The 18,009-nt window shown below is 43.3% G+C and overlaps 1 protein-coding gene across 1 annotated transcript; it reads right to left on the reverse strand.

Moving 5' to 3' along the window:
* Positions 1 to 2,469: 2,469 nt before the first annotated feature.
* LOC311323702 (putative carbonic anhydrase 3) lies at positions 2,470 to 14,798 on the reverse strand (the record flags this gene model as incomplete). Its single annotated transcript, XM_084455998.1, has 10 exons — positions 2,470 to 2,663; positions 2,844 to 3,020; positions 3,195 to 3,224; positions 9,484 to 9,589; positions 11,303 to 11,472; positions 11,822 to 11,888; positions 12,128 to 12,217; positions 13,431 to 13,582; positions 13,979 to 14,155; positions 14,738 to 14,798. 10 exons carry the CDS (start codon positions 14,796 to 14,798, stop codon positions 2,470 to 2,472), a joined length of 1,224 nt encoding a protein of 407 aa, XP_084312124.1.
* Between the last annotated feature and the right edge of the window lie 3,211 nt (positions 14,799 to 18,009).

Consider the following 18,009-nt stretch of genomic DNA (forward strand, 5'->3'; position numbering starts at 1 on the left):
ACGCCAGAGAGGGCTTCTTCTTATCATCTCCAACCAGGCCGTTGGGTCCTGATCCGCGACCTGTGGCAGTACCAGATTCAACTCACCACGCAGACGGCTGCCAGAGTAGCTGAGAGAACTTCGACGCCGTTGCGTCCCAAACCAAGGAGCAGATGAGCAGCCTGAGAACAGGCCAGAAAACATGGAGTCAAAGAGATGTAGCGGGGTGAACCTACCCGTCAAAGAGATGTAGCGGGGTGAACCTACCCGTCAAAGATGGAACAATCAAGACCATGGCATTCTGGCCTGTGTGGAATAGCTGTCAAAAGTAGCTGAGAGGACGGTCCATGCAGCCGAACCAGAGATCTCAAGGGCAAAGCGGTCACCGCCACTCTGTCCTCTCCTCTGATGAGCAATCGGAGAGTGACCTTGCCGGTCACCGCCACACTGTCCTCTCCTCTGATGAGCAATCGGAGACTGACCTTGCCGGTCACCTCCTTCTCGTGGTTGTTTTTATGACAACGTGGACAAGCTCAACAGCAATGACTGCACCTCTAACCGCACACACTGGAACCTACATTGAACATTCAGAGACGCAAACATGGAAGCTACGATCCAGAAGAAATTACATGCGATTATTCACAACAGGAGTGAATGAACTTAGAAATTATCTTGAAAAAATATCATATTTGTTTACAAGAGTTACAATGGTTGAAACATGAGTTGATAAATAAGTTTGGGTTTTTCCTCTAAATTGAGTTTTTTTTGCCCTTCTTACACTGGTAACCATTCATCTTTTTACCTTGTTTCAAACTTTAAATCAAGGTTTTTGGTGAATGGTTGTCCACTTTTAGACTATAAATAGTATATAATCATGTCATCTTTTTTACCTCGTTTCCTGTCATATTTCTGAAACAAGGGGTTTTGGTGCGTGATTTTGCACGTGGAAAGAAAATAATCTATTTTTTTGTTAAATATTTCACAATAAAAAATAAATTAAAAAAAATTTGCTCCACCTAGTGGAGAGATTACTTCCTTTCCACATGTATAGCATAGCTGAATGTTTACACTTTGTGTTTGGATTTTATATTTTATTTTTGTGTACCTGTTCAGGCACAAATGGGGGATTGTTATAGAATTTACATCCAAACACCTTAAACCTTTGTTCCTCTCTCTCTTTTGTAATTCCAAACACCTCCTGAACCTCTGTCTTCCTCCTCACCAAGACAGGAAGGGCCTCACACCCAACCTTCCCGTCCTGGCTCAGGCCTTTTGTTCCTTTGTCTATATTCAAAGTGTACCGCGCTTTTCTTTTCATCCCTCGGCCACTGTTTTATACCCGTCACCTTACTATGACGTACAATGGAGTAGCCAATCACATCCTGGAGGCACCGTACCTGTGTTTTGCTTGAATATAAGGCAGAGCAGGACCCAGGGGCGGCGCTTCTCTGGATAAACCACTCTTGTTGCGTTGTCCAGAAAGTCCTTGCGCTCGTATGTTTTCACAATGAACCAGACTTAACCTTTTGAGCGAATCTTGGTAAATCCTTTTGACTAGATCAGTTAAGTTCCATTACATTAGCCTGGTGAGGGGAGAGGGCATTCCTCAGTGAATGCATTCACACCTGCGCCTATAGCCTCTCTCGCACTACAGGTAGAATAGTCACACTCCAACATATTATGTCGGGCACATCTAGAGATGCCATGTTCCTGTTATTTTCAGCATCACTGTGTGTTTGATGCAACGTTTTGGTGGATTTGTTAGTCTTCCACTGAGCAGGTACAGTCCTGGTAGTCCTGGTGAACCCTGGACCTCCTTCATAGTTACTGGTCCTTTCCAGACCACCCTAGTCCCAGTGAACCCTGGACCTCCTTCATAGTTACTGGTCCTTTCCAGACCACCCTAGTCCCAGTGAACCCTGGATCATAGTTACTGGTCCTTTCCAGACCACCCTAGTCCCAGTGAACCCTGGACCTCCATCACTCGCTAGAGTGCAGGACTCGCTAGAGTGCCAAGGTTTAGATGACGTCATCAGTAACTACGCTGTAGATGTAGAACAATCTCAACTGGTGACCTGTTTTCCACAATGAGTCAAAGAACAACACTCCCTATGCCAGATTTGTTCTGATCAATATCGATACTGGATAGGTCAGATGCGCTTTAGAGACGATCAGATGATTTGCAGATCTGCATATCAACAGCATACTTATACTGTGCATTCAGGGAAGTGGATTGGGACTCGCTGCACCTCTATAAAGAATGCCAACACTGCAAAGCCATTTGGGGTCTTCTTCGCCTGTTCCGTAGTCAGGTCACTCCTCTGGCTGACTATGTGCAACTGGAGAGGCAGACAGGACATAGCAACCTTTAGCTCCTGGACTCACAACAAATCCCATCAAACTGGAATAATATACTAAACTTGGGTCTAATAGTATTGAGAATTCTTGCTTGGTATTTGAAAGGCTTGTCGATATTGTTATTAAATGTATCTAGATGTGTTTCTGTGTAAAGCCTGACATGTCCCTAACCTCCATGGGGTATCTGTGGGAGTCCACCATGTGCTCGGAGCCCTGGGCGTGGTCGGACGCGTCGGCCCAGTGGAAGTGGAACTGGAGAGTCTTGTAGTCAAAGCCCAGACCCCCTCCAGACACCCCCACCATGTCCTCCTTCAGATCACACTTCACTAGGGGAGAGAGAGGGAGACAGAGAGAGAACGACATAGAGACAGAGAGGAAAGATAGAGAGAGAGAGAGAGAGTGAGCGAGAGAGAGAAAGAGCAAAAAAATAAGAGATGGTTCTAAACTCTCTTTGGAACCCGATGACCCGGTTCAGAGTCAGATCCACACATGTCCCCGCGGTGTACCTGAGTGTCCGGTGTTGACCAGGTGCTTCATGGTGTGCTTGTCGTCAAACTTGGTGTAGGTGAACTCCACCAGCTTCTTGTTCTCCTTGGTCTCATTGGCAACGATGTTGATGGGAGACTGACGTTGACCCCGACAGTGAGATGAGGGCAGCATATGCCATTGAGAGGGATTATACTCTAGGGATTATAGAGATTAAGAACATTCTGAATACAACCTGAAGTCATATTAAGGTTTGAGTTCAAGTCAAATGTTTATGGAATATTGATTGATTATATGATTATAATTTGCATGCCACATGACAATTTCAGTTCATGGTTGACAAATTAGCAAAATTACTTATTTCTTCTTACCACAGTGCTCGTCGTAGCACCAGTGATGACCTGATGGAGAGAAACTGAGTTAAGATTTTAAAAGGCTTGTTTGCGAGCAAGACATCTAACTATAAAGGCAGGAATCTCTGTCTGTCTGTATCATGATTGTATCAATTCGGCAGCTGTAACCTATTGCTCAGGACCCAACAAAGTGCAGTTTCAAGTGGTTTGGATAAGTGTTTCTTGAGAAAGCTGCAATTAATCGGCTGTTCCGAAACAGGCACGTGTTAACAGGCACTGGTACCCAGGGAAGTGCGGCCAGAGGGCACTGTGCCAAAAATGACACTGATAGCGTCAGAAACAACTAAATTGGATAATCAAAATTTGTTTTATTGCCATGCAGTTTTTTCAACATACTAGGAATTTGCTTTCGGTCGTGATGCATAACAAGGAGACAACATTGGACAGGGTGCAGGGACAAGACAGGACAGTGCAAAGACAGGACAGTGCAAAGACAGGACAGTGCAAAGAGCAAGTACAAAATGCTAGTGCAAAAAAGGACAAGCTAAGAACAACTGTAGCGGTCAGTGTGTATACAGTGAGTGTGCAGAGTGTAATGTGTATGTGAGTGTGTGGTAAGAGCTAGACTACTGGAAATTGACCTGGGAAGGAATACGTAGTCACAATCTGATAACGGGACTAGACGCGGCGCTTGCCATCGGCATACGATTCTTCACAGTGTCATAACATGGCTTGCTAGCTGAGTACAGCAGCTACAGGTTAGTAATGTAACACATTCTAGTCAGAATTGATGGTAAAGTGCACATAGAATAGCCTACAGAAACGAAATGTTGTAGCCTAATAGCCTACTGTACATTTGATTGTTGTTATATGCTATGCAAATTAGACATTAGGCCTATAATTGAAGAATAATACACAACAAGACTGCTTGCAATAGGGAGGGAAAGTGAAAACATGCACCCCTAGCGGATTTGTTCCTATCGGAGAGGAGTTTCAACTCCCATAGACCGGATTTTCTAATAATTACTACGAAGCCATTTTGGTGAAGTTATCAAAACAAAAACTTGGGTGTCTTTACAGTAATAACCTACTAACCGTGAGAATTTCAAACAGTATTTCACCTTCTTTCAATATTTCAAAATTGCTCCATTCCTCCAGTCAAAGTCAATGGAATTTAAGAAAAATATTTTCATAATTCGGATTGTGATTGAAAATCAACTATAATCACCAGAATCAATAAAGTTTGTCTCCAAGTATTTGCCGTTTAAGGCATTCTACTAACTTTTCGGTGTCGACCAAGATATAATTTTTCAAAAGACGTGTCTATGAGAAATCCCATTCATTCTCTCGGCATTAGGAACACTACCACTAGGGGGCGATGTGATAACTTTCCCTTCCTTTAGGCAATAATAATTCTAACCTTATTAATCTATTCTATTCTCTCTTATTGCATGTCCCCAGCTGGCACACGACCGACCTTCAACATTGAAATATAGTTGGATTAATGTCAGTCATGGTTTCAACCTTGAAACAATATTGAATGCACAATGGTTGAAAAAGGTTGATAAAATACTTATAAATTAACGTTGAAATTCTGTTGAAGATCTGTACGTTGATGTACATCAACATCAACATGATGTCTTCAACCTTATAGCCCTTTAACGCACAATATAGGTAAAAAGTGGCCCAACGAAGGTTTTGCTTTATATATCTTTGCAATAAATTAATCTTATTGGTCACAATTCCTTATTTTGCGCTTGCACAAAGAATGAGATTCAAATTTCCTTTCATGGACATCCGAGGATGTCCTATTATGGACACCGTAGTTTCTTTGGCAATGTTGGTGCGGTGTATGTATCGTGTGTAATGTTTGTCTCCATAGATGTATTGTTTGTCTCGCACTAGCTGGACGTAGCTAGTATCTACTTCTATACAAGCTGAGCAATGTGCCAGTCATTCCCTTGTTATTCAACTTTTGCCGCTAATTGTAGATGGAAAGGTTAATATATTGTTAAGCTTGTTGGTTTTGCTTTCGCGTTTTAACATAGGCTACATCCTGGGTCGTATGGTGCTGCAGATGAGGTTATGTTTAGAAAGCTAAAAGCTGTTACCAGCCGGCAGATTGACTGTGAATGCCTTTTTCTGTAGCATTGCTGTATAGAAGTATGTCACAAAATGTGTGTTTGTGCCAGTGCCACAAACACTTATTTTTCACATTATTGTTGGATCGATGTTGTTGCTATTTGCACAGTTGTCAGTGTTGCAACCCCATTCACTGCTGTTGTAGGCCTACATGTGCATCTTGATTCTAATGTAAAATAAAATTGTAAAAAGTTCACGCCTTTCTTCTCCATGGCTACATGATTGAAAAGTAAGAAGTTGAAACAAAGTTGCAGTTTCAACAGTGATGCAAAGTTGATTCAAATACCTTAATTTACCCATGTTGAAAAATAAGCCGTTGAAACAAAGTTGGGATTTCAAAGTTGATTCACATTTCAAATTCAACACACATTCAACAGTGATTGTAAGACCTTAATTCACCCATGTTGAAGAGTAAGATGTTGGAACAACGTCGCGATATCAACGTTAATTCACCTTTCAAAATCTAAACCTAATCCAACGTTGATTCACGTCATCACATGACGTTGAATCACCTGTTAATCAACGTTGAAATGCCAGCTGGGTCGTTATGCGCGTCATGCTTTTCCTTATAATGTTGACACTGCGCTCCTAGACGGAGAAGCACCTCAGGGCGGTCGAACCACAACAAGATGCACATGAAATCCTGCTGGTTTGAACACGCAGCGAAGATATATTTTTTAATCACAACGAAGATATATTTATTTTATTTTTTGAGGTAGTTTCGAGGATTTCCGACCAGATGGGGCACTGTCCGCTATACGGAGTTGTATGGCAGTTGAAGAAGACTACCTCGAAAAATAATGACGATGCCACAAAAAACGGCTAAAAAGATCACTTAACGGTAGCGCAGAGCTTTCAAAACCCATCGTTTGTTAGAATAGGCGATTCTGCTTTGGTCAGTGGCTTTAAAATGTTTATTTGACACTTTTAAATATGAGCGCCAAGCGCCGCCAACTTGGCGACTATTTAAAAGTCAAAATTGCCTATGTTGGTAGAAAGGACTGTGGTAGCAAATGCTACGTCATCAGAGCACTCATAGTTCCTGAAAAGGGCTAAAGCCAGGCGCGCAGATTGGCTGGGGCAAGGGGGGTCACTGCCCCCCCTGGTGGCCAGATGAGCAAACTGTCTGTAACGCGTCCAAAACATGTATTCTAGAGACTGGGTCGCGACCGGATTGGAGAAATGCACTGAACAGCCTGGCTCCTGCTAGCTGACTGCCCCCCCTGATCAAAAAGTCAAACTGCGCGTATGCCTAAAGCCGCCTTTACACCATTGCGGAAAAATGACTGCGGTACGGTTCTGAAAAGACCGGAAGTCATTCATTTCCTATGAGAGTCCGCAGACCGCATGCGACAGGGCTCCGAGGGATGCGGTGCGGACAAAATTCCGCTCCGGTGGACGTCTGTATCATGGAGGTATAGGTCTGTATCATGGAGGTATAGGTCTGTATCATGGAGGTATAGGTCTGTATCATGGAGGTATAGGTCTGTATCATGGAGGTATAGGTCTGTATCATGGAGGTATAGGTCTGTATGCGTTCAAAAAATAACTCATCCGGCAAATCCCAGTCCGGCAGTACGACCGGAAAATAGCGTTGCTATGGTTTTGGTAAACAATGGTGTGTGTAAACAATAATAGATCGCTTTCTTGTCACTTTACTTGAATTTAATGTTATAAAATATATCGTTTTCCGAACAGAATTAACAATCCCATGTGATCTAGTGAAGCACGTTGTCAATATAACGAATATAACGAATATAGCCAGACAATCTAGCCAGCATAGAGCCGGCTTCGGCTATGGCTAGTTAGCTAAAGTTAGCTATTAAGCTTTGTAGATTTGTCAAACTTAATAAATATGACACACACACAACCCAAAGCTATCAAAATAGTTCAATATTGGTGTAACTAAGATAGCTGGGTGATAAAATATTTTTTCCACAGACACATTTTGCTACAAAGTCTGTAACCTTTTAATATAGTTTGGCAAATTTGTACCGCGATGTCTGATGATTGTTGACAGATTTACTGACTGCTCGGTGACGTCGACACCTGACCAGTGTTGCCAGATTGGGCGGGTTCACGCCCAATTGGGCTTCTTTTGATCACGTTTGGCCGGAAAAAATAGCATTGGGTGGGCGTTTAAAAAAAAAAAAAAAAAATTTAAAACAGGCGGGACAGAAGTTTCAATTTTATCCAATGATGTTAATAGGGTGGGAGATGTGCACCTGTCCAATAGGGGCGAGGGAGCTCTCCCTGTTCAATGCATTTGATTCACACGGTCAAGGAGAAGGTCGAGGTCGGAGTCAAATCTAGCTAGCTACCCCCGAAGAAACCTAAAGATGCCCATTTGGGGATGTGGGATCAGCAGGTTTCTGTCATGATCACCGCATCAATGCCTTTTGGCTGGAGGTAGAGGCCGTTAAAGATGCCGGAGGAAATCTGTGCTTTCAGGATGTGGCACTCTGCCCATATCAAATGCTCATGTGGAGAGAGAATTTTCCCAAGTGACGCTAAAGATGATGCCAGAAGTCGCATGAGATTACCGCTGCTTTCTGCTGTCATGGACGTGCGCTCGGTCTAACGGAGCGGTTTGACGGCTGCAACGTTCCACCCTCCCCGACAGTTGTTGGGGAGCTTTGACTCAACCATCTATTAATACTTGCTAATTAGCAAGTTCACCACATGTACATAGTTTTACATTGACGAGTTACGTTAGAAGTTGGAATGGACTCCTGGCTTGTTCGGCGTGACGGTAAGACATTTTTACTTAATACTATACAGCAGGTGTTTCTGGATGTCGCATCATTGAGTGATTCATTAGCCTACTTGTGTCTCTGCCTGCTTGCCTGCCTGAGTCACACTCCTGACTCGGTTATTGTAGGCGAGCAGGCAGGCTATTCATGGGTGGTTATACAGGTGGTTATATAGGCCTACCATTGGAAGTTGTGTAGCCTAGTCCACTTGTCACATTCTGCGGTTTCTTGTCACCACTAAAGCTTGTTATCTAGCTTGTCATCTGTTCATGATATAGCCATGCTTCTCATGTGTTATTATAATTTGTTGCCTGCATTATAATTTCTTTGACTATTTGATGGGCTTACGCAACTTTCTCTCTGTCGTAGGCTGTGTGTGTGACATATGTAGGCGTGTGTTGCAGTTTACCACGAGTTATTATTATTTTCGGTATTTCAACTGAAAGGCATTTTTCTTAGCATGCACTGCTATATATTATATACTATAATATTTGGGCGGTTTTTTATCACATTCGGCGGATTTTGAGCACTCATTGGGCTGGAAAACATCACACCAATCTGGCAACCCTGCACCTGACTGTGCCATTTTCTTAGTCCCATTTTTTTTTTTTTTCATTGTTATCTGCTTCTTGGAGTAGTTATTTCTTAGTTTAGTTATCTCTGAATAGCCTGCATAGAACATAAGTCAAATTCATGGTCAATAAGAATAGATCTAGTCTACATGCTTTAGTGTAGGCCTATGACGTAGTCAAGTTTAGTGAATCAGGAACGTTGCTCTGTATCACTTCGGTTGTTCAATAAAGACGGGAGCAACACACCGTTTCTACCATAGTTTACCAGTCAAACACGAGTAGTCTCTGTTCTTTCCCGTATTGGAAGTGGTTCGAAGTAAAGATAAGAATGATAAATAGTTAAAGAAGAATACAATAATACTTTTAGCCATTACACTGACGTATTGTCCGGCAGTTTCAGTTCCCCGCACCCGCAAGTTTTTGGGGTGGTGTACGGTGGTACGGGGTGTCCACCAGGGTGGGATGGTGTACGGTGGTACGGGGTGTCCACCAGGGTGGGATGGTGTACGGTGGTACGGGGTGTCCACCAGGGTGAGGATGGTGTACGGTGGTACGGGGTGTCCACCAGGGTGGGATGGTGTACGGTGGTACGGGGTGTCCACCAGGGTGGGATGGTGTACGGTAGTACGGGGTGTCCACCAGGGTGCGGATTGCGGAGACCGGAGTCATTTTTTCCGCAATGGTGTAAAGGCGGCTTAAGGCCATAATGAGATAATAAGACTATAATGGGGGCAGTCGGCCCGTTCCGAAAGCACACAGGACGTTTTCAATGGGCACTGATGAAGCATTGGCCGCATTGCAGTTTAATCATCAACATAGTATGTTATTCCCCCAACTCACCATGAGAGGACGGTATGCCTGGGGAGGCTTGGATAGAGCGTCCGTTGAGACTCTGGGAAGGACGATATATGCTTTTCAATCCTGTCTTGATCGGGAATAGTTTAATCTGAATGGAGAGAGACAGCGGAAGGTTAGTAATTTAGCCACTTTTATCCAATGCCACTTACAATAATTACATTTAAAATAGTTTGTTTACTACTGCTTGCCCTCTCTCTCTCTCTCTCTCTCTCTCTCTCTCCCACCTTTCCTGTCTGTCACCTACACTGTCCTGTCGTAATAAAGCAGAAATGCCTTAAAAATATATCTAAAAAAAAAAAAAAGCAGGAATGACAGGAGGGTGTCATCGGCATAGCAACGGTAGAAGCCATGCGAACGAATAACAACCTAGACATGTGATGTAGTCTCCAGGCTATCGACACGTAACGACTTTCACCGAAAAAGTTCAGCTGAACTTCTGCTGAACTCTGAACTTCAGCTGAACTCTGTTGTGTAAAACCATCATCCCCTGACATTTACACAGAGCATTAGTCACATGTTCAGACGCTCACGTAACACCTGCACAGACCGAGCGTCTTGTGAGGGCCCCTCGTGTTCTACACACGCAGGGGCCTAGGAGAGATAGAGAAGTCCATTCTAAATATGCAGATGGTTGAGATACTGTAGAGAGAGGACTGTTGTGGTTGATGGAGAACAATCAACAACAGATAAGAAGAGAGACTTGAATAGTTCTGGGACAGGAATGGAGATGAGGCAGAGAGATATGAGGGTTAAATCAGCTGAAGACTTCGGTTGATTTCCTCCAAAAGGCGGACTGTTTAGTACAGTTTCACAATGCTGAGCGTTTGAAAGGATGTCTATTATATAAACTTTAAATTTTAAAAAACTGACACTAGAAAAAAAGGGGGAGGGAGGAGTGTGTTTTTTCACAAGGTGATCTTTGGTCCAAGGGTGATGAATATAATACCAGAGCAGTAACCCTGTTACATGTCTACAGACTGGAGTATGAACGGGAGTGCTTCTACAGTATGTAGGTCGCACCAAACAGACTATGAGATAGGGGTGATGGGACATGCATGTATCTATGCAATCAGGGCCTCAAATTAAAAATACCTTATGGTCAAACACACACACACACACACACACACACAGGTCCCAAGGTCTCGGAGGAGGAGGAGGGGGGTCTTAAATGTCTCTTGCAAAGGGAAACGTTGGGGATTTTTAAACGTTGTGTTTCCTGGTCTCAATGAGGAAATTGATTACTCTCCATTCTTGTAATGAGATTTGTATTGTTTTTCTTTTTGTAGGGGGCATCCTTTTCTGAGCTTCTTTTCTGCTTGTCAACTTTTTTGTTATTTTTTACGTGACAAATGGTATTCTCACTGTCTAATATGTGGTCACCTATTGTCAATCATAGTTCATGAGCCTACTGTATGTCTTGACTGGTTAGTCACAAGCTTCAACAAACTACTGTACACGGTTCGATTACCTGACTAAGTAAACTCACAAGTGCACAGACAAAGTGGTGATATTTTACATACTTAACAATTTCAGCTTGAAAACTTCAAATCATGTTGACCATAGTCAAACAGTGTAAAGTATAAAAACAGGTGTCTAAGTAAATGTGTGATCTTTTTGAAGGTCAGAAACAACCATTTGATATTTTGTAAAAATCCATCACAGTGACATCATGTTGGGATTACTTACACAGAAAAGAAAATGACTTATTTGAGCGACTGTCCCTTTAAGCGATGACATAACGGTCATGAATAATTAAAGCTACTGTATAACAAACCAATGCAATCTATTTACGCTGACTCACCAGCTCCTTGCTAATTTGGATTGGCTCTTGAAAGACGGTCCAAACCACTGCCTCGTTGCAGGTGGGGGTGGTCAAAGAACCCATGTATCTGTAGAACTTGGTGCGGTTCACCTCTCCTAGTAGGTCATTTAAGGAGATATTGTGGATATTGTGGATATCGACGCTGCTGCCTGCGATGGGAAGAGCATGAACAGTGAGTAATTGAAAGTGTACACTGATGTTCTGAACACAGATGTACAACCACCCCGATCTCATGAGCTCACATTCTGTTTGGCTACACGGATGAGTGTACAAGGCCAGTTCATATCAGTAATACCGGACCGATATGTGGACCGATTAATCGTGAACATACTGTACATACACACCAGGCAGACACTGTGAAGAACAGAATGTCTACTGACTTCTGCCATACAATAGTGAGGTGTTTTAAACGTGACTATTTTGTAATGATGGCAGCATTCAGTGTTCCACTAGTGCACTAGCGTTACCCTTGAGGGGCTGAACTACAAGAAGACCAACCTTCCTCTTTGAGGTTTGAGAGGTGACTGGTCAGGTCCTCCCAGGGCTGTGAGGTGTCCTCTGTTCCCTGAGGAAGAGAGACACAGCTGTTGAGAAACACTGCCTCCTACTACAGCTGCTTCTTCCTCTACCAGCTCCATGTCCATCTGAGCTAATCAGGATGTGTTCTCTTTGTGTATAGAGGCCGGTCCAAACCTTAAATACATAGATTAGTGGCATACCTGTCAATCGCTTCTCTGCAGGTCTGTGCAGAACTATAAATCATAGATGTATTATGCAAATAAGCATTGGGCTACATGTACATACATCTATGAAGAATGCAAGAACAGCGATTCCCTCAGGGTCTGCCACGGCCTGCTCCTTAGTGAGGCCCTTCTTCAGGCTCACGATGTGCATCTAGGCAAAACCATGAAACATGTTACAGTGTATACAGATATGAGACACACACACACAGTGTTACAGTGTATACAAATATGAGACACACACACACAGTGTTACAGTGTATACAAATATGAGACACACACAGTGGCGGGGATCTGTATCCAACTTTGGGGGGGACATTTACATTTACAGTATTTTTTGGGGGGGACATCTTCCTACGCGGCTGTATGGTCATTTGAATGCCACTACCCCAATATAATTATTGGGGGGGGGACAATTTTAATGATCTCAAATATTGGGGGGGACATGCCCCCCCTGCACCCCCCAGAATGGCCCCAGCCCCTGAATGTCAGGCTACTAAAGCCACTTAGCCTGGCCCCTGAATCTGAATGTCAGGCTACTAACCACTTTGTCATGCATTTCTTTATTCTAACACCACACATGTAGGCTATTTGTTTCACCCATCCCCCAACAAAAATTAAATTAAAAATTAAAATTAAAAAAAAAAAATAATAATACGAATGACTTAAACTTGTGATTAATCACAGCTTATTATTGTTTTCATTTGACAGCCCTAATCGCAAACAACCCCTGATGACAGAACAACAAAAAGGAAGCGAGACCCGGCCCGGAGAAAGCCCGGGGCCCTCGTCAGGAGCCAGGCCCAGACGGAGGGCCCGCCTGCGAGCACCTGGTGGCCAGGCAGAGCTGGTTGATGCTGCTAGGGAAAGGGATGTCTGGGGCCCCCTGCTGGAGCTGCTGCCTCCGCGACCCGACCCCAGATAAGCGGATGAAGATGGATGGATGGATGGAGCCCTAATCGCCATATATGTACAAAGACAAAAGCGCCTACTTGGCAATATTTTGTAAACCCAATGCAGGTAGGGAGCCTGATAACATTAAAGAGACAATCTGTAAACTCTAGACAGCCTTCTCTTTTACTCTCCTGATTTCATAAAGTGAAAGTGGGACTTTGCTTGCATGGAGGGGAACTATAGACCATGTTACATTAGGCTATGCATTAATGAGCACTATTACTCCCTCTTGAGGCTGCAAGTGGCACTGATGGAAATAGTAGTAGTAGTAGTGCTGCTACTACTACTTATACTACTACTACTGCTACTACTACTGTTGCTACTACTACTACTACTAATACTGCTGTACTACTACTTCTACTACTACTAAAGCTGCTGCTACTACTACTACTATTACTACAACACACACACACCTCCATGGGGTATCTGATTCCGTTGATGCTGTGTTCTGATCCTGGTTGGAACTGAGAGTCCCCCCAGTGGAAGTGGAACTGGAGAGCAGAGTATGTCCAATTGAGGCCACCGTCCCTCACCTCCACCATACCCTCCTCCAAATCACACTTTACTAACAGATAGATATATAGACAGACAGACAGACAGATAGATAGTACAGACAGACAGAGTGTGAGAAACAACGATAATCCTTCTCCAGCTAGCTAGCACACGCATCACCCTGCACAGTTGTGCGATCCCTTTTAAATGACATGAGTACTAACAGGCGCTGGTTGCGTTGCGTAATGATGCAAGATAGATAAGGAAATTCTTTCACTATACAAACATCAAGGGTTGAAAAAACAACAGGGTTAGACACACATCAATCCCGCTGTGATGTATACAGGTGTTAACATTAGTACTGTTTGTACTTTCACAGAGAACTATGTGACTTTTGTTTTATTTGTCCTTTGTGAGACGAGAGATGAGCCATGACCAATGAAAGCGTCCGGCGGCGCCATGTTGGTACCTGTGTGTCCGTTGTTGCTGAGGGACTTCATGACGTGCTGGTTGCTGAAGTTGACCAGGGTGAAGTCAGGGAGGTCTGGTTTGGTCACAGCCTTGCTGGTCACAATGTCAACAGGAGACTGACGCTTACCTCCACAGAATGAGCCTGGGAGGCCGTGCCAGAGTGACGGGGTGTTATCTAAGGGGGAGAGGGAGAGGAGGGGGAGGAGGGCGACGAGGAAGGATGAGGACAGATGAGCATATTTCCTTAAACACTGAAATAAAGGCCTACTGGGACACATTAGGAGTTGACATTTTTGATTCAAGGTTTCAGACATCTTTATTTCCCATACTACAGGATACCGGTACCATGGTGCAGTCAAAATGTCCCCATTTGGGGAATTCACAGGAGTCAGCACAGCACAGCCTGACCCTACCAGGGACCCATACTACTGGACAGAATGTAGTGCTTGTTGGGACATGTAGTCCTGTTCTTACCACAGATACTGTAGCACCAATCACTGCTGCCTGAACAACATCAAAGAAAGGAAGGAAGGTGAAATTAATTAAATAAATCAATAAAAAAAGTATTAATTAATTAAATATTAATTAATACTTTTTGACCCACGTCTGAGGAGATCCCCCTTGTATCAAACAATATATAGTAGATGGAGAGAAAACACAATCTAATATTTTATTTACAACCACAACTGATCAAATCAGATCCAATTAAACATGTCCCTCTGAATTCCATTATGAACAGAAACAGTGCTCTGCTCACCTGAGGACGCCCCTGCAAAACACCTCAGGTAACCCCACAGCAGGAGAGAGGCCAGGTACATCTTTGGAAGACATGCAGAAAGACAGGACTCTTAATTTATTCATTAAAATAAATTAATTAATTAATTGGTTATTAATATAACAAGTATTAATTAATTAATACTAAATAAATAAATAAAATGAACTGACAATGAGGCAGATTAGCCTCCATTTGATTTGTTAAATAAATGTAAAATAAAAAACAACATGAGTTTCACCCATAGTAAGTACACATTTCTACCTGTAAAAGGAGTCCAGCGTATTAAGGCACCTACCTTGTTCCCCTGGTTGAGAGCTCCTTATGAACAAGTACAGGGGTGTTGCTGTGTTCCACTGCTCTGTCATATGCTCCTCATGCTCATCAGTCCTCAAACAAGGACACAGGGAGTGCAGGAATGGGGACATGGAGGAGTGCATGGAGGTGTTTAGACAGGGAAGGAGTGGGAGGAGACAGGATGTATATGGAACAACATCGACAGAGGGGAAGAGGGATGTAGGTAGCATGACGACAGGAGCCTGCTTCCCCCGTTCTCCTGGACTCCATCACTAAATACAGGTGGGGTCAGGGCTGTTCACCAAGGCCGTCAGTTAGCTAGTTAGTTAGCTAGTCAGTCAGTCAGTTAGTTAGTTAGCTAGTTAGCTAGTCAGTCAGTCAATAAGCTAGTTAGTCAGTCAGTCAGTCAGTTAGTTAGCAAGTTAGTTAGTTGGTTAGCAAGTTAGTTAGTTGGTTGTGTTTTGGTCTGTCTGTTGTCTGTCTGACTTGTTCATCACATCAAAGCATCATTGAGATATATATATATATATATATACACACACATGTTGAGGTGCTATATATAAATGCTATTTATTACTGCCAGGATTTAGCCTCTGCCCTGCGCTGACACCCTGTTAGAAGCTGTTATAACTGATTATAATCCATTTATAACGCTCGCCTGGGTGATTACTATCAACAAGTAATGCTGAAGACTTCTTTTATTGCAGCTTACAACAAAGCAGCTCACCTGAGTCACTCCAAGTCAAAGTCCATGGCCTCCTGACTTCTACAGTACCAGTACACTCACTAACCTTGAATAACTATTGCTTAAGTGATCATTAATTGGCTAGAGATGTTATTATGACATTGTCATTGCTAGTCCTTTCTGTAAAAAGCCATGACATTGTGTCAAACCAAAGCAAAATTAATCACTCCAAAACAAAGACACTATACCCTTAACTCTAGAGGCCTGAGCTATAGCTTAACCAGCAGCCAAGATGTACAATTCTCCTTTAAACCCCAGTTCCACACCCTCTGCCCACACTCAAGCTTTAAGAGACATGGAGGCCTGTCAGAATCAGAGAGTTGATGGATTAAGCGATGTGCAGAACTGTAGCAGAGTGGTACTTGGCTATAGCGACTAAAGTAACGTGTGTAGCTGAGTACGTTACAGTTCTCTTCCTGTGTTTCCACTTGAACCAACCCTCAGCTGCCCCGCCCCACCCAGCTGACGCTCTCTGACCTTCCCCTCTCCTCATCCTCTCCTCCGTGTCATCCCTCTCTCCTTTCATCAACGCCTCATTACAGGAATCCAGACTAGCGTCGTCCCTGAACACGTCACGCTCACAAACAACAAACAGTCAGATTTTCCACAACAAAGCAGGGAACCGTTCCAACCGCTTCTCTGGAAGTCCAAAGTCCACGCTTCTTTTTTTGGGGGGAGGGGGGTTATTTTCAACATCGCAGAATATTAAGTGTACAGTGGGCCCATGTTTTAAAAAATAAAAATAAATAAAATAAAAAGCAAAAATGTAATTTTTCGTTTTGGTGAATTCTGGAGTTCCCATTGAGGTTGAAGTGTCGGCTACATCAATGCACTGTATTACCATCAGAATACGCCTGCGAATGACCCCTACATGTTTACATTTGCTTCCACTCCTTCACTGACTCAAAGGGCCGATACGTCATTGGTGGAGGACAACATGTTTACTGAGCGCTCGTTAGAGATAGGGTCAGACATTCCATGCCCTCTCATATTATCACATCAACAAGATGGATGCTTTCTCTCCCCTATGGAGTCATTTCTGTTGAGCCCCTATACACTGTAGATCTTTATTGTAAATTGAGTGCTTTGTTTCACGTATAAATACGGCGACAGGACACAGTGTTAGGCAGCTCTTTACCCTGCAGGCTGATATAATTAGTATTATGAGAAGAACTGGGCCTACTTGCTGTAGTTACGGCCAACATAAAATGTTTTAACTGACTCTACACTTGTTAAAATATTAAAGTAGGTTAATTCAACTCAAGGCGGCCATGTTTGTCTCTGTCATCGTACTATTATGAGGCCGGGCCATTCAGCGCCATGGTAGTAGTGTTCTGTCCTGGTGGATTATTGCTGTTCAGTAGAACTCATGACTCATGACATGGGCCAAATTCATAGATTATTACTGTAGGAGATTTTTTTGTTGTTATATTCTGATAAGGGCAGGTTTTAAGATGATAATGAGTAGGCAGACATTTTAGAGTCTTTTAAAATGATCCATGTTTTCAATGCTGGTTCCTCAGGACTAAGAAAGTGTAGCTTGAAACCCAGTAGTCTTACAGTGGAGGCCCAGGTCCATGATCCCAGCCAGCAGATCACACAGCAGACCCAGACACACTGCAGAAGCTCTGGAGGCCCCACCCCCTTCTGCAGACTAACTCAATCACAAGATGTCATATATCATATCAGGCTCTATGCAACTAAACACTAGACATCTAGGGCTGTTTTCCTGGTCACAAGCTAGGCCCAGTCCTGTACGGAACCCTGTAAGGCCTACGGTATGAATGTTATTTTGCAACTGTGGGATACCTGAACATTCTAAAGGGTATATACAGTACCTGAACATTCTAACGGGTATATACAGTACCTGAACATTCTAAAGGGTATATAAATGGTAAATGGACTGCTTTTCCACCTTAGCGGCACTCAAAGCGCTTTACAATGGCCTCTCATTAACCCATTCACACACCAATGGCGGTAGCTGCCATGCAAGGTGCTAACCTGCTAATTGGAGCAATTTGGGGTAAGGTGTCTTGCTCAAGGACACTTCGACATGTGGACAGTCGGAGCTGGGATTTGAACCACTGACCCTTCGATCATTGAACGACCCGCTCTACCAACTGAGCTACAGCCGCCCCCTGTACAGTACCTGAACATTCTAAAGGGTATATACAGTACCGGAACATTCTAAAGAGTATATACAGTACCTGAACAT

Source organism: Borostomias antarcticus, assembly GCF_949987555.1.
Source record: "Borostomias antarcticus genome assembly, chromosome: 22".
NCBI classification, from domain to species: domain Eukaryota; kingdom Metazoa; phylum Chordata; class Actinopteri; order Stomiiformes; family Stomiidae; genus Borostomias; species Borostomias antarcticus.